The sequence below is a fragment of the Antechinus flavipes genome, chromosome 1 (assembly GCF_016432865.1).
Source record: "Antechinus flavipes isolate AdamAnt ecotype Samford, QLD, Australia chromosome 1, AdamAnt_v2, whole genome shotgun sequence".
Classification (NCBI taxonomy): Eukaryota; Metazoa; Chordata; class Mammalia; order Dasyuromorphia; family Dasyuridae; genus Antechinus; species Antechinus flavipes.
Genome location: NC_067398.1, coordinates 128,231,886 through 128,255,994, shown reverse-complemented (window position 1 = coordinate 128,255,994; position 24,109 = coordinate 128,231,886). Strand labels below are relative to the sequence as shown.

Sequence of the window (24,109 nt, the reverse complement as noted above, 5' to 3'; positions counted from 1 at the left end):
AGTTATGTTTGTTTCCTTTCTGGAGCTCTGAAAAAGAATTTGGTAGAAGAAATAGTGTTACTATAAATAATAAAAATGACATTTCTGTGAAGTAAATTGGCCTTGATTTCTATTATCTGTTGCCTTGTAAAAGACCTCATGGCAGTTTTGCTCTCTTCACACTTGAATTTCAGGTCACAAATTGGTGAGGTATTGTAATTGGCTATATTCATAAGTAGGAAAGTAATTTCAGATGAAGTATTAGAGAAAATCCATTAGATTGGCTATCTTCTTACAAAGGTAACTCCTTAAGCCCATGTCCAGAACCCATTAATTATATTTCTAATAAACATAGTGGTTCTGACACCAAATAGTGGTAGTTAATAACTTTCTTTTTAATTTGTGTGAACTGATGCTTAGTGAAGCGAGCAGAATCAGGAAAGCATTGCAATGTGGATTGAAGCACACTATTTTCACTTTATTTATTTATTTATTTTTTCATGCTTTTTCCCTTTTGTTCTGATTTTCTCTCCCAATGTGACTCATGTGGAAGTACATAAAAAATAAATGTACATATGTAACCTAAAAAAATTTTTAATAGAAAAAATATTTTGTTTTAAGTTAGGAGATTGTGAGGGGGGGAGAGGGGAATCCCAGAATTTAAAAAGTGTAGCCCATGCACATTTTAATTTCCATTAAAGGGAAGCCTTATTAAAAGATGTTTTGACTGTTAAAGAGATTACTATAGAATATTTCTTTGATATCAGATAAATGTAATGTTACTTAGATTCTTATATAAACGCAATGTAGACGTTCCTCCAAGAATATAGATGACTACTTAGCTGTGCTTACTTATTCTATGTGACTTTTGCCAGAGTCTCCTAAGTTTGCCACAGGGAATCCTCAGTTTTGCCTGGTATCATGAGGATACTATAAGAGTATATGAACTGTTTGTTGCTTCTCTATATTTTATCCCTTAGTGTTCTCTTCATGTGACAAGTCCATTCATTTTTTTCCTAGCATTCATTTCCCTTATTCCAATTACTCAAAAACTTTCTTTTTTAAAGTAAAATTTTATTTTTTCACTACTACAATTTTAGTATTCCTTTTTCTCTCTCCCATAAAGCTATCCCAAAACAAACAATATTTTTATAATATTTTTAAAGGGAGGAAAAAAGAGGAGGGGGAATCAATGAAAATGCTTTTTTTGTTCTTATGCATTTTTTTAAATAATATTTTTCTGTCATAGTTGATGGTCACACAATCTTGCTGTTGCTGCACACAATGTTTTCCTGGTTTTGTTCACTAAGCATCAGTTCATATAAGTTGAAAGAAAGTTATTAACTACCACTATTTGCTGTCAGAATCACCAAGCTTTTTAGAAATATAATTAAACATTGTGGGGTTTTGTTGTTGATGATTTTTTCATTTTTGAGTTCCAAATTCTATTCCTCTCTCCCCCCATCCCCCACAGTGAACAATATATTCTAAGTTACACAGGTGCAGTCATGTAAAACATTTTCATATTAGTCATTTTGTGGAAGAAAATGTGAATTAAAAAAAAGAAAGTGAAAAATAGTATCTGTTGGTCTGTATTCAGATGCTGTCAGTTCTTTCTCTGGAGGTAGATGCCATTTTTCATTATGAGTCCTTTGATATTGTCTTTGGATTGTTATGAATCAGTACATTTTTTTTTTTAAGTTGGAAAATATATGCAATACACCATAATCATGTAAGGGTATCTTCTCTGCTGAGTCAGGTGCTACAGTGAATGAAAAGTGTTGGTCCTTAAGTCATTAAGAGTTGAGTTCAAATTCTGCCTCAGAAACTTACTTGAGCCAGTGACTCAATTTCTGGCTCAACTTCCTCAACTGTAAAATGGGGATAAATTAATAACACCCACCTTCTAGGATTGTTTTGATTGAGAAACAAATGAGATAATATTTGTTAATTCTTTAGTACAGTATCTTGACATATATAGTAGGTACATATGAATGCTTTCTTCTCCTCCTCTCTCCCCTGTTGTAATAATTTTCCACTTTTCTAGGTTGAACCTTTATTTCTGATAGCAACAATTCTCTCTCCCCAACCCCCAGGCAATTGAGGTTAAGTGACTTGCCCAGGGTTACCACAGGTAAGAAGTGTTAAGTGTCTGAGACTAGATTTGAACTCAGGTCCTCCTGACTTCAGGGACAGTGCTTTATATACACTGTGACATCTAGCTGCTCCAGCAACAAATTTTTTTAAAATGTCTATTGGCTTGACAATTATTGTATTATTGTTTTTTGTTAGTCTTCTTCCCCCCTCTTCCTTCCTAAGAAATATGAGTTATTATCTCCTAGTTCTTCATTGATTTTCTTCTTTCCCTCTTCCCCCCCACCAGAGTTTTAAACTTCTTTTTAGTGATCCTTTTTACGCCATTCTTGTTATAGTCTTACTTTCATAAACTGAAAGACACTTTCTCAGAATCTCATGATTCTGCTTATTTTGCTCAGCATTAGTTTATACAAATCTAATCCAGGTTTCTTTAAATTCTTCACTCAATTATGTATACATATGTATTATACATTATATGTCATATTATATATCATGTGGCAATTATATTATCTAAGTGTCTATGCAAATTAATCTTGTTATTCAGTAGTCAGTCACATGTTTTTAAAATATGCAAAGTCACTGTGTATACTTGTCTTACACATTCCCACTTAGAATATAGAGGCATGAAATACTGAGATGATAATGCCTTAAGTGCTCTTAGATAGTACACAGTCTAGTGAATCAATTACCAAAAAAATAGTTCAAGGAGCAACTTGTAAATAAGCCCACTTTATCTGAAGCTACTATGTAAATGAATATTGGTTGATTCCCTTGTTTCTTGACTTTGGTACAAACAATTCCATGCATGCTGTATTCATTCATCAATTTTTATTTTGTATTTCTTTTCTTTTTAAAGCGTGTGTGTGTGTGTGTGTGTGTTGCCATTCAGCAGACATTTGGATTAAAATAGAAGTCACCAAGTAGTGCGTGCATATTACTTCAGCTCTTTAGATCTGATTCCTTATATACAAAATGTTCTTTAGGGCCCTTTCCCAGACTGATTCCATTACAAAAGAGTAGGAATAATAAATAAGAGTTGTGCTCCTAAATTTAATTATAATTTCTAAAATCTGGCTTTCTTCTACCTTTCCATTTTTCTTTTACATTACCCATCTTCCCAAACTTATGTTCCAGTCAAACAAGGCTACACATTTTCCCTTGATGTTCCATCTCCCAACTCTCTAAATTCACACAACTCTTTTCCCTTATCTAGAATGCACTGTCTCTTCATTTCTATCTTTTCTATAGAAAGATTTGGTCACCTCTGAAGATGTTACTGATCTCTAAATATGTGAACTATTCTTTCTCTCCTCAATTTCTGTTGCATTATGCTTTTTGTGTTATATTTGCTAATAGAATATAAAGGGTTTTAATTTGAATCATTGTGTGCCTTGCACACAGTAGGTGCTTAAATGTTTTTTGAATTCATATTTTTAATCTATAGTACCTATTTCTCAAGACTTTATCAAATCACAGGACTATTCTACTCTTTATATGGGGATAAATATTATCTTGATATAATCATTGGGCTGAATCTAATAAAAGATGAAATTCAATAGGTATAAATATGAAGTCTTGCATTTCAGTACAAAAAATTAAATTCGAGTAAAACTGAAGGCATATATAAATATATAAAAAAGTTCTTTAAAGTTTCACTTCTGAAAAAGATTTTGGTGTTTTAGTATATTGCAGGCATAATATGTTATTGGGATAATGTGGCAATCAACAAAGCTAATGTAATTTTGATCTGTATTAAAAGAAGTTGAGAAGTTCCCAATACTTCTCCAGAAATCCCACTGTACTGTGCTCTCTTCACACTTTATTTGGAGTTTTGCATTCATTTTTGCATGCCATTATTATGAAAGATATGAAAGATGGAGGATATGTAGGACCTGAGTCCAGCTTGCCTTTTTCTATCCTTAAAGTTGCTCTGAGTTTTCCCCACACATAGGAATTATCAATTTTAGGTTCCAGCATTATGACAGTAACCCCAAATAACTTAATTAAATTTTATAAGGGATATCCAAATAGTCTTGAAATGCAAATTTAACATAATTTATCTAAAAAATGGAGAAATGTCATGTAATTTACAGTCAAATTTCTAATTTTAATACACCAGTTCGAAAAGTTATTTTAAAATCAATCAGTGCTTCAGTTTGAGAGATTTCCTAAATTCTAACTGGATGTTCCAGATTCACTTACTTTTTGATTGTTTCCCAATTGGGTCTAGTACCTGGTTTTGTTTGTTTTTAAACTTCTAGATGCAGACCTTTTCTTCTTTGAGATTTTTATCAGCACAGCCCTACAACCTGATTCTTGTTAATGTCAGTACACACTTATTGTCTTTTTTACCTTATCAATTGTTTTTATAATCAACCTTTCTTCTCCCTTGTTTTTCAAATCCTTTTTTAAAACTTTCTTTTAAATTTCATAAACTCTACTCTTAAGTATATTTCTTTGTTAAAGGTAGAAAGCAAGACAAACTTTAGGATTCAGCATATAGGTAATATCTAAATTTTAGGCAAAACTTCACAAAACATATCATATGTCCAACAGGGCTGATACTCATATAATTTTACAAATTGCGCAATATACAATTTAGAAAGAAACCTAGTATCTTAAATATATTTCATCTATTTAAAGGAGGTACAAAAATGTGACCTCTTTAGGTAAGTTACCAGAGAACTTTTTTTTAATACCCATTTTTTTTGGGGGGAGAGCTTAAAATCAAATCAGATATAGATTTAAATTTTTAGTAACAATACTTCAATATTAATGCACACATTTCTAAAATCAGTGTATCAATTGAAAGTAATTCTAATCATATGCAATTTAAATTTAAATATCCAGAAATTTAGTTTATATTTTTGAGAGGGGAAAAAAAACCTCTTCCTCAAAACTCCATTCTCTTAGACTCCCCAAAAGTTTTGAAATGGCAGTAAATTTGAGACACGAGATAGAGACAGGTCCCTGGGAACAAAATGGCAGTGCCTTCAATCTCTCCCCAAACCCATGTGCTCATGGGTTTTTTTTTTTCTTTTACTGCTCATATAGAGAAAGAAGAAAGATTTTTAAGGTGTAAAGTGGGATTTTTCTAGATTTCCCAAGCTTTGTGGTTGAATCTATCTAGAGAGAAGATGGTGAGTATAAAAGACCACAGAATTCTACAGAATTCTAAAATCCAGATTTTAGGACTCTGGAGAATGGAGACACAAGGGGTCCTCATTAGAGAGAAACTGACTCTAGTGGTGTTGGGGAACCTACTGTTTTTCAGAGAGGTTGGACTTGGCCATACCATCTTACTATAGCAGTGACCTTGGCCCCAGTATCTTCAAGGAAGGAAAAATTTAGAGGCTCTTTTTAATCTCTTGAAAGCTTAAATTTTAAGAAAAATTTTAAATCCTAAATGGCTAGATTTTTTTCTTTAATTCAGCAGACCTATAGAAGCTTAGAAGAAAAACACACACACACACACACACACACACACACACACACATCCCTACATCCTTTTAAAATTCCTTTCCTTTCTGTCTTTTAGAGGAATGTTTCCTAGAGAACAATCTTTTATCTCTCCCGGGAACCTACTACTTCTTCCCTAAGAGTTTCTTGTAAATATATTTAATACTTGTCTCCCCCTAGAGTTTCTTGTAAATATTCCCTCTGCAGTTCCTTTCTTACTCCTGTGTGATCCCAGATCACTCTCATATTTACTGAACCATAGATTTCCTGACAACCTCCCTTTTAGAACTGTTTGGAGGAAGTCTGTAGGGGCTCCCTTGTTACCCCTTTATTTCTTTGGTACCTTTAGTTTCCCCAACTTACATATTTATCTGAGACTTCACACCTCTATAAGATATCCTATCAAAGACAATGTCTTAGCAAGAACTTAACTGATTTCACTGATAAATGCAGGAAAGAATTATTTAACATTTTTGTAAGAATGAGTATCTAAGTCAAAAGGTACAGATGAAGAATATCCAGAGAAGGATATCCAGAATGGTGAAGAATCTTTGAGTCCATAGAATGAGAATTAGTTGAAGAAACGAGGCATGTTTAGTCTAGGTGTTGAGGAGAAAGATTCCTCAACAAGATTAGAGTCTCCCTGGTCAATGTTGTGGATTTGGTGAAGGAATTCGCACTTAGTTTGTCTCCAAATTATGGGGCAAAGATATATTATGCTGTTTGACAGAAAATTAATTTCCAATGGAATTTTAGCAGTCAGAATCAAGGAGATAATTGTGATGCCAATTCAGTTGGGCTAAAGTTCCAAGGGGATTTAGCAAAGAGCTAGAAATGAGAAAACATTAGTTCCAAAGCAGTTTTACAAGTCAGAATAATATGGATGGACATTGCAAAGAAAAAAAAAAGATAAATAGCCTCTACTCAAGGAGCTTCTGTTGGCATATTAACTGAGGCAACATAGACATATATAAGTACATACAGAATCGGTACAAAATACAAGAGGACACTAGTAGTTATTCACTAAGGAAAGGCTTCATATAGAAGGGGATGTTGGAGTTGTATTTTGAAGGAACAGAAGCATTTGGTGAGGCAGAGGTGGAAAAAAGAATGTATTTTAGGCATATAGCAGTTCAGTGGCTTAGATACGGGAAATAGAAGGCTGCGTATGAGGGACAAAGAAAGCCGGTTTAGTTGGATTGTGGAGCAAAAGGAGTGCTATATAAAGCTGCTGAAGAGATGTATCAGGACTAGGTTTGAAGAGCTTAAAAAAGTAAACAACTAGGGGGCCATTGGAATATTATTGAGTAAGGAAGTGATATGGCCAGATTTGCATTTGAGAAAAAGCACATTGACAGCTATGTTCAGGATGACTTGGAGAGAGGAGACTTGAAGCAGAGAGACTTAATTAGGAGGTTTTTGCAAAAGTCTAGGCGACAGGTAATATATGGGGGCTTGAAATTAGATCATGGCTGTATGAGTGGACAGAACAAGTTTTACAAGTAGAAATGGTAAGAATTGAAAATTGATTGTCTAGGGTGAGAGAGGGTAGTATTAATAGCAGATGGTTACAAACCTTAAAAGTAGATCTTTAAAGTGTATTCTTCCAACTCTAGGTAGACCAGGGAGACTGACATCTAATTTTAACAGTTCTAAAATACGTTTAAAAGGAGGGTTTGTATGCATTTCAAGAAGGAAATTGCAGTTGCTTAGAGTTGGCAAAACTTCATCAAAAACAAGTCATGTCAAGATGATCTTATTTCCTTATCTAATTAACATTTTGGTGGGATGGTCTGCCTCAATTTTTTGACACACCTTCTGTGGAGAAGATAGAGATAAATCAACTGGGTGATAGTTTACTTAAATTGATTGACTCTATTAATTCTATTTCAGAAGTGATGATTAATGAATTAATTTCTGCTTGGAGGGAGCTCTGTAATGGAATATCATGGGGCTCTTATCCTCATCCTGTTCTGGTCAATATTTTTATCATTGATTTAGATAAAGATATGTATAACATGTTTATTCAATTTTCAGATGACATGAAGATAGAATAGAGTTGATATATTAGATGAAAGAAACAGGCTCCAAAAAGACAAGAAATTCTCAGTAAACTAGAATAATGGACCAAATTTAACAATGAGGTTTAGTTGGGATAAATACAGTCTTAGTATTAGGGATAGAAAACAAATAATACAAATATAGAATGAGGGTAGACATGGCTAAATATATAGTTAATGTGGGGGTGAGGAACAAGGAATTTAGTAAACCATAAACTATTATTTATGTAGCATGCAGCAAATATTCTGTGTGTGTGTGTGTGTGTGTGTGTGTTTATAATCTTTCAGGATGTGAAAAATAGAAGTCAGTGAGAGTGAGCACAGGTGTGTGTTCAATGTAATGTGTAAGGTTTCCTTCTGTTCTATGGGATTAATTTATGGAAGGAGTAGTTAATTTATTGTGCTATTTCAGATAAGAGATTATATCATGTCTGGCATGTCGTAGATACTTAATACATATTGAATAGTGAATGTAGATGTGAATTGTAAGCTATTGAGAATGCATTGTTTGGTGTTGGTAAAAGCATTTGATGAGAATCAGTGTTTTCTAGGGAGCAACTGCTAGTCTTTTGGGAGGGATGTATTTGGCAATACCTGTAATATTTGGCCCTGGGTTTTCTCCTATTTCATAATAGGTAGGGAGAGATGGTTGGGAAGATATTTATTGATTTCTGAATCAGTCTGATAGCATTCCTATACATCAGAATATAAATTCCTTATGGTCTAGGACTTTATATTTCCCAGGATCTTGCACGTAGCTGCTTAATAAAAAAAGGTTTTTGAATGTTGATTTAAATTGTGGTGATAACTGATCAGATCCACTTTAGCAATGTCTGATTTTTTTTTACCCTGCTAGTTCTGGTTTCTGATTCCCTAAAGAAGGTGTCAGTAGTGATGTTGGGCATCCCTAGTTTGGCTCCTATAACATAATGTGATCTTTCATTTCATTTAATAAGTATATGGTGTCCAGAACAAGGAAGGTGGTGATAGTCATGATTAGACTACAGTTGAGGTATTATTATGAGTAATTTGGAAGAGTATTAATATTAACTACCTAGAATATATCTAGTGGTAGATGACCAGGATGATTTATGAGACTTGAAACTATAGGATTGATTAAAAGAACTTGGAATATTTGGCCTGGAAAGGAAGAGAAATGTGCAGATGCAGAGAAAGCTTGTCAGGGAGTTGGAAAGATGAGATACGTTTGCTTGGCAGAGTGACTAAACAAATATTACAGAGAAGCAGTCTTCAGGCTTTTTAACTATAATAGAATGGACTTCTTTGGAGGGCATTATCAACTAAAAATCATTCCATAAATGTGAACATTTCTATATACAAAGGATAGAAAATGTGTGAAATCATGAGTTTATCGTTATATAATTATTTTGAAATTTAATGTACTCCCAATAATAATGCTTTTGCGTAAGTCCTGTTAAGAATTTCCTTCTGTTTTCTGATTTGAATTTTGTTTCATTAATATTTTGAAGAGGTATCATTACCATTCATTCTTCTCTTCTCTCCCTCCCCTCTTCCTTCCCCCCCCCCCCATCCTCACTTTCCCTTTTATCAGTAAGTTATAGTCAAGTAAAACCTTGTTGTATTATATTGGTTTCATTTGTAAATTTGTGCCATTTTTGGACAGTAAAGTAATTTATCTTGCCAAGAGGTAGAAAACATGCTTCATCAATCTTCTGAAGTCATGTTTAACTTTGGTAGTGATAGAGTTCTTAAATGTTATAAAGTTATTTTCATTTGCAATATTATGGCCTTTACATAAATAATTCCTCTGGTTCAGTTCACTTCACTATGCATCATTTCATATAATTCTTCCTAGTCTTTTTCTGATTCTATCCCTTTGGTAATTTCATATGATAGTATACGATCTGTTCCTATACCATAATTTGTTTAGCTGTTCCCCAGCTTGTGAGAAGCACTCACTTTATTTTTATTCCCAGTTCTTTACTTCAATAAAAAAAAAAATGTTGCTAAAATTGTTATTTTTGGTGTTTTGTGTTTTTTGGGGGGACTGTCTCAATGGAAATCTTTAAACAAGAATTTCTTTTTATGCTAGGATGTTGTAAGGGGGTCATCCCTGTTTTAATAGATATGTCAGACCAGAATGATAATTATGAGTTTCTATACCTTGTCCTCAACCTTCCTACAGTCCACATAGTTGAGTCTTGTCACTTGTACCATTACAACAAATTTCACACTCTACTTGCTTTAAATTTTTCTTCTTTTCTTTTCTTCCCTTTATCCCAATTATTTTAGTACCCAACTCTCTCTGTAACAGTAAAGTTACCTTAGTATGTTTCAGATCTGAGAAGCATCAGATTATTTGTTATAAATGTCCTTTCCACCTCAAAAAAATTCTATAAATGTAGTTGTTTTCCATTGTTAATTTATTTCAAACAAGCTTAAGGGGAGGGAGAAATAGGAAGGAAATATAAATATATTTAATATCTGCTTCTTGTTAATATTCCCAAATGATTACCTCATTTAAACTGAATGTGTGCAAAGAAAGAAAATTCACAACAAACACCTGCATTAATTCCCATAAAATGGAATTTCCTGAAACCACTCTTCATTTTAACAATAATCTCTATTCACTCCTTGATTCCCTGCTTTCCTAGTAATACCATCCCTCCTAGTCTTGGCCCAATACTCATAGTTCAACTTTACATTATTTTGTATGCTTTCCTTCCTGTCCTGTTGCTAGATCATACCTTTCCATGCACCTAATCCTAGTTCATCCCTACTATTTGTCTTAGAAGTTCCAGTCCTGTGCTGTTGGATGCATGGAGGAAGTCATCCAAGAATGTTCTCTGGGTTCACTTCAAATTTATTATCTAATTTTAACTAAGTCTTCTGCTGCATGATAATTTTATTGTTTCCTGATTGACTCCCTGCTGTACTCCTTATAGCATCAGTTTTCTTCCCTTCTCAAGCCGCATATAATCTCCTTTCACCCTTAGCCAAGTACCTCTTAATTTACCAAGAAAATTGAGGCCAGCCTCCATAAACTCCCTTTTCGCCTCAGTTTATGCCCTTAGTTCAACATCCTGGTTTTTCCTCTTTTGTACCTATCTTAGAAGAATTGGTAATCTCTCTCTTTACTCAGGCCAATCTTCTCTGTCTTTCATCCCATTCTTTTCTATCTTTAAGAGCTTAACCTCCTTTGATCATTACCTTTCCTTTTTCTGTCCTTCACTCTCACTTAAATTTTACTTTGTTCACTGATTCCTTCCCTTTTGCCTCCAAATGTGCTTAGTTCTTCATAGTTAAAAAACATTCACACTTAACCCTGTCATCAACTCAAATTATTGTCTTCCTTTTCATGACCAAAGTTTTAGTTTTTTCACTCATTTGCTTCCTTTCCTCACTTATCACTTTTCAAGATTACCAGAGCTCTTTGTGGCCAAATTAATTAGTGTTTGCTCAGTCCTCATTCTTCTTATCTTTTTTGTAGTACTTGATGCTTAGAACCATACCTTCCTCCTTGAATACCCCTGTGTTTTAAATGATAACTTCTCTTTTGGCTCTTCTACTTTGTTATCCCTTCTTTTAAATCTTTTTTGCTGAATCATCGATTCCTACTTCCATGTACATGTATACAAAAGGGCTTTACCCTGCACTCTCCTCTGTTTATATTCTGTTTTGGTGAGCTCATGGATTCCACTGAATTTAATGAGCCCTAAGATCTCATGCTTAGGTTAGTGCCTGGCATTTAACGATACCTAATAAATGCTTTTGATTTGAAGTGATTTACTTAAGGTCCCATAGCCAGTAGTGGTCTAAATTAGGATTCAAAATCTCATCTTCCTGACTCCCAAATTCAGCATTATCTATCTTTGTAATGTTCTTAATTTGTTCTTTATATCATAGACATTTAAAATTATTCTTCTTTTTATCCATTGTTTGTCACACTTGAAAATTTTGTATTTTTATAGTTACTGGATCAGTTTATAAGGGAAAGCTTTATAGGTTTGTGCAAAGTAATTCCATTAAGATAACAGTTGTAGAATTAAATATATTTTTAAATTCTTAAATTAAACAGAAACTTTCTTTCATAACTCTTGGACTTTGCTACTACATTATAAAGACCTAATTGGACAAAGTTTTAATTATTTTATTTTGTTTCATAGATTAAAGGAACAAAAGGGCAGGTCACAAGAGCGGATATTCTTCAGGTTGGTCTTCGAGAATTACTGAATGCCCTTTTTTCTAATCCTGTGGACAACAATTTAATCTGTGCAGTAAAACTATTGAAGGTAGGGTTTGCTAAAAAAATTTTTTTCATATTTTATCATTTATTGTATCTGTCTTACGTAAAAAAAAAAAAGATAGTCTACATTACATATTATTCACATTACACATAATTAAGTATTTTATCAAAGACTTCACATAAATTTTACATTCTAACATTAAAGAGCCAAAGAGAGTAAGCACGATGCCTGTACACTTGTAAATAAATGCTTATTGAGGATTGATTAAAAATATTAACACTTTATTCTGACTCATTTTGTTTTTGTAAACTTTAAACTTTTCATAATTTTTCCTGTTCAATGGGAAAGCTTTATGTAATTTACATAACAAAATGTAATGTTAATTTGTTACTCTTATACTCAGTCATATGAAAATCTTTTCACTCACATAAATGTTAAGAAAATTTGCTTGAAAGCATTCCATCATCCCTTTGTTAAGTTGTGTAGAATCTAAGGTAGTTTACACTATTTGTAGCTTTTGTGCTTTCTAATGATTATTGCCTTTAACAAATAGCCCTTGAATTTTCTTTTGATTTTTCATCCTTAACACATAGCCATCAAATATTATTTTGATTCTTCATAAACCTAACAGATGTGTATTGAAACTTCTATAAATTATTCAGAGGAAACAGAACTTTTTGGTACAAATCTCCCCTAAATGCTAAGAAAGAAACTAAGGAAGAAAAGAATGCTGATACTTGATTATTTAACAAATACTTATCTTCACATACAAGCTCTTGAGTTCAAAACATATGACCCATGAACATTTCTATATATAGGACTTCACCTTGAAATATCAGCAAAAACAACAAACTAATGCTGAGCGGATTGTATCCCAGAGAAAACTTATTACTCGGTGTTTCTTTTCCACACCCATTTCTTACCTATAAGGGTTATCATAAACAGGCACTGTTAATTTTGTTTCTTTTCATTATTTATAGTTCAGTATTTCATTTTAGGCAGTTTTATTATTGGTCCCTTTTGGCCTTTCTTTCTCAAACTTTTCTTCAGTTACTTTAGGAAAATCTCATTTCCTTCTCCTTTTTCCCTGTTTGTGAGTCATCTGGTTTGTGTCCTATTAAAATAATTTATACTAATAGCTTCCTATAGATCCTAAGAAAATCCCAGAAATCCCCTTCAGAAATCTGTTGAAAAAATTTTTCATTTGATACCTTTTTCCTTCCTCAGAGTTGATTTTTCTTAACTACTAACCTTGAGGAAAAATAAAAACCCTTTTATTCAGTTTTGATATTTCTATTTTGGTTTATTGTTGTGCAGCAGTTTACTATTTTTTTCTCCATGTTAAATGACAATATTCTTGCTTTACGAAGAGTTTTTCTATATATATGAAGAATTTTTCCACAGAAACAGTATACCTGGAATATCTTTAAAAATGAATTTTTGAAACACAGTTATACATGTGGAATTGGTTGTGTGTGTGTGGGGGGGTGTATGTATACATCCACACACATGCATAAATATATGCCTATATTTATATATACGTATATAGTTTTAGAATGTGCTTACACTTTTTAATAAAGCTCTAAGTCTTTAAATGCTTTATGGTTTTTCTCTAATTTTTGCTCATTTAATTTCACTTTGGTTGTGAGGTGTTGATCAAAATACAAACAGCATGTTGCTCTGTAAAATGTCACTAACAAGACTTTTTTTTAAAACAAATAGTAGTTTTCTTTATCAATGAGGGATCTTTATATAAAAAATGGATAAATAATATTTAACCATTGTCCTAATTGTGTTTTCAATTAGATTTTTTTTTTACATACATAGATTTTGTTTTCTTTTTGACTGAAAAAGCAGAGAAAAAAATTTTAAGATGCAGAAAAGATCATGCTAATTTGGAGTGGGGTAATAAATTCATAAAATAAAGCATATCCAAAATATGCTTTCATTTCCAAATTTCACTAATACCTAATATATTTGTCTTTTAAATGATCCATTTCAATATAAGAGCTAGGTCACTATAGACACTAATTTTCAGATTTATATAGGATGTCACTTAATTTTATGGTTCTGTTTGAGTTGGTATGCCCTTCAGGGTATCCAATACATTTTTAAAATTTACTGGAAAATTTATTCTTTTTAAATGATTATTTCCCTGAAAGCCTGGGAATAAAAGAAATGAAAACAAAACTGTCTATTTTATAATTAATAGTGTCATGGCTAAGTTAAGCTTTTTAACTGTTCTCTAATTCAAAGTAGAACCACAGCCAGTAGAAGACCTCAATTTCAGAAGTTTTGTAGTCATAAAGAAGAAATTAGGAAAAATGAGGTGGCTTGCTATAATGGGAAGAGCAATGGCAACTAATGCTAGTCCTTTATTTGCTATCAACTAGCAATATTCTCTTGAGCAAGCTATTTCACCTCAGATCATCAATTTATAAAATGAAGTTGGACTAAATTATCTCTTAAAGTTGCTTCTAGCTCTCTCAGTTCTATATTTGTCAGAGAATGTTTGGATTGCAACTAATAATCTTGCTTTTTTTTTTTTTTTTTGGTAGAATTTCTGTAGTTTACTGAATTCTTTATTTTTACTAATTACCTGCTTTCTTAGTTGACAGGGTCAGTTTTGGAAGATGCATGGAAGGAAAAAGGAAAGACAGATATGGACGAAGTGATTCAGAGAATTGAAAATGTTGTCCTAGATGCAAATTGCAGCAGGTGGGAAGAGAAGTGACATAGATAGCAGCCTAATTTTGATGCAGTTCATTCCTGCTTTTTATTTGTGGGGTGTTTTGTTTTATTATACTTTTTTTAGGGCCATTTTATCTTTAGGTTAAATGAATTCACTATCTTAAATATTTTGTAGAGATATAGAAGTATTTTTTCCAAAGGATTACTAGTTTATTGATTAATATTTGGCCACTTGGCTTTAATTCTTTGTATCATATCTCTTTTTCAACAAAAGAATCAATTTAAAAGCTTAATAAGATTTAAAGATAACTAAGAGAATATGGTGTTTATCGATGTGGTAACTAGATAAAAGTGCCTCAATTAATTGTAGTTATAATTTAATTTTGAATTTAGGTTGTAATAATTCAGTCAGAAACTTCTAATATTTCTCGGGTCTATAATTATCTGTTACATTTACAAACATCAAGATTTATATTGTGTTATGAATAGTCAGACATAGCTTCTATTAGAAATCCAGCAAGTGAAATTTCCATAGTTAATTCTAATATCCTTACATATACTTTCATAAATAAGACAAAACCAAGTAACACAGGGAAATAAGCCAAGAATTTCCTATTTACTCAACACATATTTAAATGTCTATGATGCTTGGGCCAATATAGAGTATTAAAAAAAAATAAGGCACACTCTTTTTGTCTTCAGAATTAAGCAGTCAGTGTGAGATAGAGATGGCATTCTAGAGTAGAGCTCAAATTACAGTTTAGGCCTTCATGTTCATTCATGTTTTACAAATTGAGACTATATAGAAAAGTTCAGAAGGTAAGAATTTTAAGTAGCAAGACCAGATAAAATCCTAAAAATTTAAGCATTTATTTTCTCATAACTAGATGATGTGTTACCAGATTGCAAGGAAATTTCCATTATTGTTCTAATAAACTATAAACTTTTGTTTACTGCAGAGATGTAAAACAGATGCTTTTGAAGCTAGTAGAACTCCGATCAAGTAACTGGGGTAGAGTTCATGCCACTTCAACATATAGAGAAGCAACACCTGAAAATGATCCTAATTATTTTATGGTATGACAGTGTTCAAAATCAAAATGTTTTATTTGGGGTATGAATAAAATTTTTATATTTAATAAATTTGCTACCCTGTCTATCCCCCAAATTTGATATTAGCCAACCCTTTACTACTTTTTTTAATGTCCAAAGTAGCAACCAAAACCATGCAAAAAGGAAACAGAAATTATCTAGGTAAGGGGAATTAATAACAAATTTGTGGGGTTCTAGAATTATAAAGCTCCAATACACTTTTTTTTTGGCTGAGGCAATTGGGGTTAAGTGACTTGTCCAGAGTCCCACAGCTAGGAAGAGTTAAGTGATTGAGATCAGATTTGAGGTCAGGTTCTCCTGACTTCAAGGCTGGTGCTCTATCCACTGCCCCACCTAGCTACCCTGACCACATAGATTTTTATCTACTCCCTACAACCTTAACAATGTAGGTAGTGATTTGTCTTTTGTCAGCATTTTTTTAAAGAAGTGATAATTGAGTAAACTAATGTGTATTCCATAATATTTTACCATTTGAATTCTAGAATGAACCTACATTTTATACATCTGATGGCATTCCTTTTACTGCTGCTGATCCAGGTATGTTGTTTTAATAATAAGTTTTTTCTAAAGTAGGTGATTAAAAAGCCTGAAATCAACCAAATACTTATTAGGATTGGTTAGTTGTTTTCAAATTTTGTATCATCTACTTTGGAAAATTCTTATACAGCAAGCAATTTTATTATCTGACTTATATATGTAGAAAATCAATAAGAAAACATCACTTTCTATTGTGTACTACTTTAGAAGTAAGCTCTATTTTTTGGAAGTTTGACTATATTGGATAAATAAGACCTCTGTTCTTTTGAAGTAATAGCATTGTTAAATAACCCATGGGTCATTTAATATTTGACATGATTAATACTTATAAATAATATACAAATAGAGGTTAAAAATAGTTTTTATTATTTTGATTATCTAAGCTTCTTTTACCTAACCCTTACTAAGATACTTAAAAAAAATTATATACTTGAACATAATTTTGCTATTGACAGGGAACTTTAAAAAAAAAATACAAAAACATTACTTGGCTTTGTGGAATATATCACTATTCAAGAAGCAGGTTTGTCTTATTATTTTGTTTAGGGTTCTTACTAAAATTATTTTGCAATATGTTGACATATAAAATACATGAGAGGTGCATGAAAACAAACCAGATAGGTAACTTGTTTGTCTGTATTTTGGCACTTGTTAAGTGCCATAAAGACATTTGGTCTTGCCTGTCTTAACTTTTAGGAAAGTTCCATTAACAGCAAAAATGAAAATTTATGGAGGCTAATAGAAATGTATGCTCATTAGCCAATTGTATGGGGTTGGTGGAAATTGTGTTCGTAGGATCATATATTTAAAGCTGAAAGGAACCTTTGAGGTCATCAGGTCCAGCTCCTTTTTACAGGTAAGGAAACTGGGGCCAAAAGAGATTGTAACTTGTCTAGGGTTATGTGACTAGTTAAGTATTTGAAGTAGGGTTTGAGTCTATTTCATCCTGACTTCAAATGTGTTACTTTATTCACTACAATATGATGTTTTGTTTTTCTGTTTCTTCCAAGATGGAATACTAATAAACTACCTACCACAGAACATGAAAATGGAGTATGACACATTTATTTTAGGCAAATTAATAAACTTGTGCAATAAAACAATCCACTGTTATAAAGCCTGTAGGCCTATATGGTTATCATATGGATATAATGCCTTATTATATAGATTTGCTCTGATACAGAAAGATCCATGTGACCATTCAAAGTAATAACACAAAAAACCATGAATAGGAGCAAAAGGAACATTTATTAAATAGATCCATCTTCTACCTTCCTTAATTTGTGTCATGCACTTAAATCTAACTTTCATCCTATAATTTCATTCAAAAAGAATTTCTGTGTTCAAGGAACTGTTAGGGAATATAAGATGTGGTCTCTACAAACATGAAGCTCATTTTCTGTAGCAGGAGTTGGCAAAGCCTGAGGGACTTGCCCCTATTTTGTATGGTCTGAAAATTAGAAATGGTTTTTACATTTTCAAATAACATTTTGGGCATACAAAAATCTAGTGGCAGGCTAGATCTAGCTTGAGGAGATTTTCATTTGCCAACCTTTGGTCTAGAAGGAAAGATAAAACAAGGCACAATAAAATGGAATTGAGAAATGTGTGAAATGTTTTGAGGTTTGAAGAATTTCCTTCTGAGAGATTAATTAATTAGACTTTGGTTTAAAAAAATAGTAGCATTTGAGCCTGTTACTTGAAAGTACCTAGGTAAGAATTATAAGAACGTACAATTTTCCCTTATTCCCATTTGCCATTTAAACCTTTTCCAGAATTTAGTGGCTTCTTTTGATGAGGCTAATGAGTTGAGATGGTACTTAATAAAAATCAGACAGAAGATTTGTTCATTAATGTCAGAAACTTAACTTGGGGGGAGGAGGGTGATTGAAGCAATTGGAGTTAAATAACTTACTTACTCAGGGTTATACAACAAATAAGAATTGTGTGAGGTTAAATTTGAACTTGGGTCTTCCTGGATGGTCCTCTATCCACTGCTCCATCTAATTGCCGCTTGGAGTAATTTACTTTTAACAGAAACAGAAAAAACCTGATTTTTCTTTGTATAAAATATCTTTATTTAGTAGGTCTTTTAAAAAATGCTCCTAAAATATAGTATGAGAGTACTGCTATCTGAAGGATCTTTATTTATATAATAGTGAATGTTACATTAATATTACTAATAACAGCTCACAGTTATTTAGCATTTCAAAATTTGCAAAGATTTTTACTTGTATGTCTCCTGATCTTCCAACAACTCTGTGGGATAGGTGAATAGTCTTCATTTTACTAATAAGAAAAGTCTCATTGAGTTTCCCAGGGTACCAAAGCTCTAGTATTTTAGCCAGCATTCAAATTCAGGTCTTTTGCTTTCTAGCTTCTATTCTTATAATTGCTTGTTAGACCACACCAATTTCTATTTCAGGGACTCTTAATTTTTCTGTATCCTGTATCTTTTTGTCGAAGCCATTCAGAATAATGGATCTTTAAATCCATAAAATACATATTATCCCCAAGCCCTTAATTATATTGAAATACGATTAACAAAATATTAAAAACAACAACAAAAGTTACAAGCCTCAGATTAATAACCACTGAGTCAGAAGTTCTTGTCAGTTTTGGCAGTATTACCCAGCAGGTATAAATTGGATTTGTAAATTCAGGGTTATTATTTAGTCACTCTTCTTGTGCTACTGTTTATTGTCTTCAACAAGATGGTGTATAGTTAGTATAATTCACTTTTGAACAGGAGAATTACATAAATTATTTGAATAACAATGTTTTAAAATCTTTTTTCATTTAGTTCACTTGATTAAAATGTAATGGAAATTAATATCAAAACTGGGATTAGAGTTCTATTCCTAAAGAAGGTATTTAATTTTGTTACTCTGTTGTCCCAGGAAAGGGATGGGCTGAAATTGTATAAATTGATTAAATTTTTCACTACTAGTAGAAAGCAAAGAAACCCAATATATGTCACATAATTATAGGTGAATTACTTAGAAATATTTGTATATAGAGTGGTTTTGTTGTTGTTGTTGTTGGATTTTTTTAGCATCTTAAGTTTTGATATTTCTCTTTTTTATATAGATTATCAAGAAAAGTATCAGGAGTTACTTGACAGAGAGAATTTCTTCCCAGATTATGAGGAAAATGGAACAGACTTATCAGGGGCTGGAGATCCGTATGTTTCATTTGTAGCTGATTTTTTTTTCTATAAAACATCTCTCTATGGCAGAGCTTTCTTAAAATATTCCATCACTCTTATGAAAAGCTTTTTCCTAGATGAATTTGTGGTCAAAAAATTAGATGTTGAGGGGCCATATATTTTGATTACTTAGAATTGTATTTGTTCCCTGGTATTAGATACGTGACAATTTTAAAAATTTTAAGTTTAGTAATTATCAACTAAAAACAAACTGTATAAAACTGTAAATATGTGCTGTTTACAGTTTGTCTCAGAAAGTAACTTTAAAAGATGAGAAACATCTGCTTCTGTATTCCCTTTAAAATTTTGTGTGTATTTTCAGACTTTTACATAGCTGTTACTATTTAAATAGTTTGTAGCAAATACATTTATTATTTTCATTCTGCTTTCTTTAATTGCATCATTCCTATAAGGGTTTATATATTTCTTTGAATTGTTCATGTTCATAATTTTTTATGGTAAAATAGTAATACTTTATGTTAATATGTCAGAAGTTTATTTAGCCAGTTCTCAGCCATTTGACTTAATGTATTTTCAGTTTTTTGCTAGTGCAGATAATGCTGCTAAAAAGATTTTTGTACAAAGAAGTCTTCTCTTAATAGTGTTAATAAAAGTATATTCCTAGTAGTGAGGTCAGTGGATCAAAAAATATCAACAGTTTTGTAGTTATTATATTGTGGCAGTAGTTTTCTTTATAAAAAAGAAAATGTTTCCTCAGTATCATGATGCTTAAAACATGAGTCCCTCCAAAAGTATTCTTTCTAGAACATTGTATTTCTGTACTTAATACTTTTAAAATTGTATAAACAATTGCACAGAACTAATGTCTTGCACTTAAAATAAGCCCATAGTGTTTATTCTGAGTAATCTTGATATAAAAAGCATCTGTTATGTTATTAGTGTCTTTATGTAGGAATATATTAGGTAAATCTTAGGAGTTAGATACAGATTACAGAGTTATTTTCAGGGGTAGAATTTGAATAATACTCTGCTATAGTGTAGATATACTTTAAGCCTTGGTGTGAAGGTTAGATTTTTGAAGTTAAAATCAATAGTAAGCATTACATAGTAGAGTGCAGGAATCGAGATGAGTTTTAACCATGTTCTGGTACTAAGAGGTTATGTGTCCTTGGCCAAGTCATTTCACCTCTTCAGCCCTCAGTTTATTGGTTTGAACCAGTGGATGCTCTAAAATTCTCTCTAAGTTTTCTTCTTACCCTAGAAGTCTGATTCCAAGTAAATACTATATGTAGTTCAGTTATATCATTGGTGAATGGTCTTTTTAATGGGATTTAAGTTCTGATAAGTACTAAATTCTAAAGCATCATTAAAAGTCAAATGGCAGAGCCAAACTGATATGATATTGTAACTCTAGAATTCTGTGTTTGGAATAGTAGTTTATACTATATATATAGGATTAGTTTTTTAAAATAGGCTGCCAGAGGGAGAGTTTTTGATAAAATATCTTTTAAGTTGACACAGTTTAGGTTTTACATGAATCTGAAATGAGAACTTCAGGAAGTAGATAACCAACTGTTTCAGTGTCTTAGAATTGAAGCAGCTACTTTCTGAATAAATGATAGGTACATAAATAATTTAGAATCATCATTGCTTCTTTTACAGATACTTGGATGACATTGATGATGAGATGGACCCAGAAATAGAAGAAGCCTATGAAAAATTTTGCTTAGAATCAGAGCGTAAGAGAAAACAGTAAAGTTAGATAAAAAGATATTATCTTTATAAGGCAGTTTAGGTATAATGATTAGCAAAACAGAAGGAAGCAAGGAAACATGTCACATTTATACCAAATTAAGGATGTTGAGTTTAAGTTACTAATGTATGCAACTTTAATTTTGTTTAACAATATCTGCCAAAAAAAAGTAAACTTATTTCCTATAACTTAAATTGTGTAAATATATCATAGTTTATTATGTACATATTATGAACTGTTTTGGCTGCAATAAAATTTATTTGAAATAAGTGACATGTTTAAAGAAGATTTTACTGATAGAAGCTTATCTTACTAAAATACTATTTTCCATAAGAAAAAATAAACCTTAGCTTATACATTACTACATAAATGTAGCACCCTCTTAGTAGCTATGAATAATACAATTTTAGGTTAAGAAGTATCCACTAACAAATTGGGTCTCAAATATGAGTCATAATCATGAAAAAAGCTTTAGCATTCAGAGTTTGAAATCGTTCTAACAACTAATGTTACATATGCAAACGAAATACTACTTACCAGGGTCTTTAAAGATTAGTTTATGGAAGAAAATTGATAGCTAAAGCATTTTATAGGAGAAAGCTCAAACAACCATAGTGTTTCTGTGATAAAAAATATATATATATATTTCAAGAACAAAGTCAAGCATACATTTTCTGCTACTTTGGCAGCTTTTTTTTTTTCTTTTTAGATATACAAGTTTAATTTTTTCACATCACTAACTTGATTATTCTCCATAAAAGAACTGGAAATTTTGATTTAATTTATATGACTTCTTCAATTTTATTTTGTAGTTTTGAAGATTTTGTACTTCAGAATTTTAACAGGCTTATTCATCTACTACATATATAATTCCATTTTTTTTTTCCTGCTTTATAATTTTTAAAGAGTCATTTTTTTTCCTGATATTCTTTGATTTCAGTTTGGTTCTGTACTGATAAGTAATTTAAGTAAATTGCCTACCAAACTTGAAACTTGTACTTATTTCCAACTTCCTTATAAGTAGGTAAAAAAACAAAAACTTATGTATAAAATAATTGTAAATATGCATGTAAATAGTACTGTTAATAATGCACTGTAACACATTTGGAACCTTTATTTGTGTCAGTTAATACAGTTAGATTTCTGACTAAATTTTCTGCCTGTTTATTTGTTGAATATACTAGTTTAAAATGATTTTTTTTTTTAAATAAAAAAGTTTGGGTTTCTGTAAATGAAATTTTGTAGTGGTTGCCAGGTTTGGTTTTGTTTTATTTTAAATTGCTTTAAAAGAGCTTGTTCCACATGTGACATTTGTTGGAATAAGTAAGATTCTCAGATTTAATCTTTGACTATATTGACCAAAAAGAAACAAATTTATTTTTTTCCTTATTTTTTAAATGTTCTATTGATGTTTCTCTAGAACCGTTTTACTTCCCTAAGTCCTGACGATCACCACCAGTAACAACGCTCTCTTGTAACCAAAAAGTACAATTAAGCAAAACAAAATAAACATTTTGGCCATGTTTTGACAACATATGTCTCATTCTACCAGCTCTGAATTATGTTTCTCTTGCAGTTCTCTGAAGTAAAAATTGATCTTTTCAATGTTGTTCTCCTTTATATTATTCTTGAAATTCAAAAGAAATGTTTATGAGAAGAAAAGGGGAAAAAGAATAAACCTTTCAGCTTCCCCCTCCCTTCCCAGCACATAGCTTAAGGAAAAAAAAATACTAAGCACCACAACAACAGTTCAAAATGTATTACCGTAATGCCTGGGTATAAAGGAAGTGTTTCTCAAACTGGAACTCAGGTGAGATTAGCATTCAAAGTAAGTCCTTGAGATTATTACAGCTATTAATATGACCTATGGCCTTCAAATTATTACTAAAATATCTTCAGTTCCAACATTTCTTTCAGACTATATTTTCAAATACCAAATTACATTCTGGATATTTCCATAGAAGTAGATAAAACTCAACATATCCAAAACTAAATTAATTACCTTCTCTTGAAAACTTGACTTTCTTCAAGATTTGAATATGACTGAGTATAATTACCATATGGCCTTCAGAATTTCAGTTATTTTCTTTCCTCTTCCATATGACTTAAAATGCTTAAAATCCTATTAATTCTTTTGCAGAAAAAAACCTCTTCGATCCATTACCTTTTTCTTTATAATCGCTTTTTATTTTTTAGAATACATGCAAAGATAGTTTTCAACATTCACCCTTGCAAAACCTGTTAACAAATTTTTCTCCCTTTCTTTCCCTTCTCTAGACTGTAATTACATTCAATATAGATTAAATATGAGTGTTTCTTCTAAGCATATTTTCACATTTTATTATGCTGCACAAGAAAAACCAGATCAAGTGGGGCGGGGGGGAGGAGAAAAACAACAAAAGTGAAAATACTATTATGCTTTGATCCACATTTAGTCTCTATAGTTCTTTTTCTGGATACAGATGACTCTTTCCATCACAAGTATATTGGAATTGCCTTGAATCACCTCATTGTGCAAAAGAATCAAGTCCATCATAGTAGACCATCACAATCTTGTGGTTGTGTATAATGTTCTTCTGGTTCTGATAAGTTCATGTAAGTCTCTCCAGGCCTTTCTGAAATCATCCTGCTGATCATTTCTTACAGAAAAGTAATATTCCATTACATTCATATACCTTAAGTTATTTAGTCATTCCCCGATTGAAGGACATCCACTCAGTCTCCAATTCCTTGCTACTACAAGAAAGATTGCCACAAACATTTTTGCACATGTGGGTTCTTATTGCCTTTTCTTTTAAAAATATTTCTACTGCCACTTTCCAATAACTTTTCCTTCCCTAAAACAAAACTTTCTTTTGTACATTCATAATTCAATACATTGGCTATGTCTAAAAAATGGAAAGGATGTTTTACTTTTTACTACTCAAAAGTCGTGATTGGTCTCTGCACATTGTTTTCTTTTATAATACTGTGGTCATTGGGTAACTTGTTTTCCTGGTTCTATTTCCTTTGTTATGAATTA

General features: G+C 31.7%; 1 protein-coding gene across 5 annotated transcripts in view; it reads left to right on the top strand.

Annotated features, from left to right (window-relative positions):
• The window catches only part of PAIP1 (poly(A) binding protein interacting protein 1), a 41,253-nt gene extending 18,634 nt beyond the window's left edge, over positions 1 to 22,619 (top strand). For 4 of the 5 annotated variants that reach the window (XM_051990554.1, XM_051990549.1, XM_051990546.1 and 1 more), the window contains exons 6-11: positions 11,744 to 11,869; positions 14,436 to 14,542; positions 15,475 to 15,592; positions 16,111 to 16,165; positions 19,256 to 19,349; positions 20,997 to 22,619. In XM_051990554.1, coding sequence (XP_051846514.1) covers positions 11,744 to 11,869; positions 14,436 to 14,542; positions 15,475 to 15,592; positions 16,111 to 16,165; positions 19,256 to 19,349; positions 20,997 to 21,090 — 594 coding nt within the window. In that variant the 3' untranslated portion in view covers positions 21,091 to 22,619. Of the gene's footprint in view, positions 1 to 11,743; positions 11,870 to 14,435; positions 14,543 to 15,474; positions 15,593 to 16,110; positions 16,166 to 19,255; positions 19,754 to 20,996 lie in introns of those variants that run through there. The other variant, XM_051990538.1, reaches the window with a different exon arrangement.
• Positions 22,620 to 24,109: the final 1,490 nt, after the last annotated feature.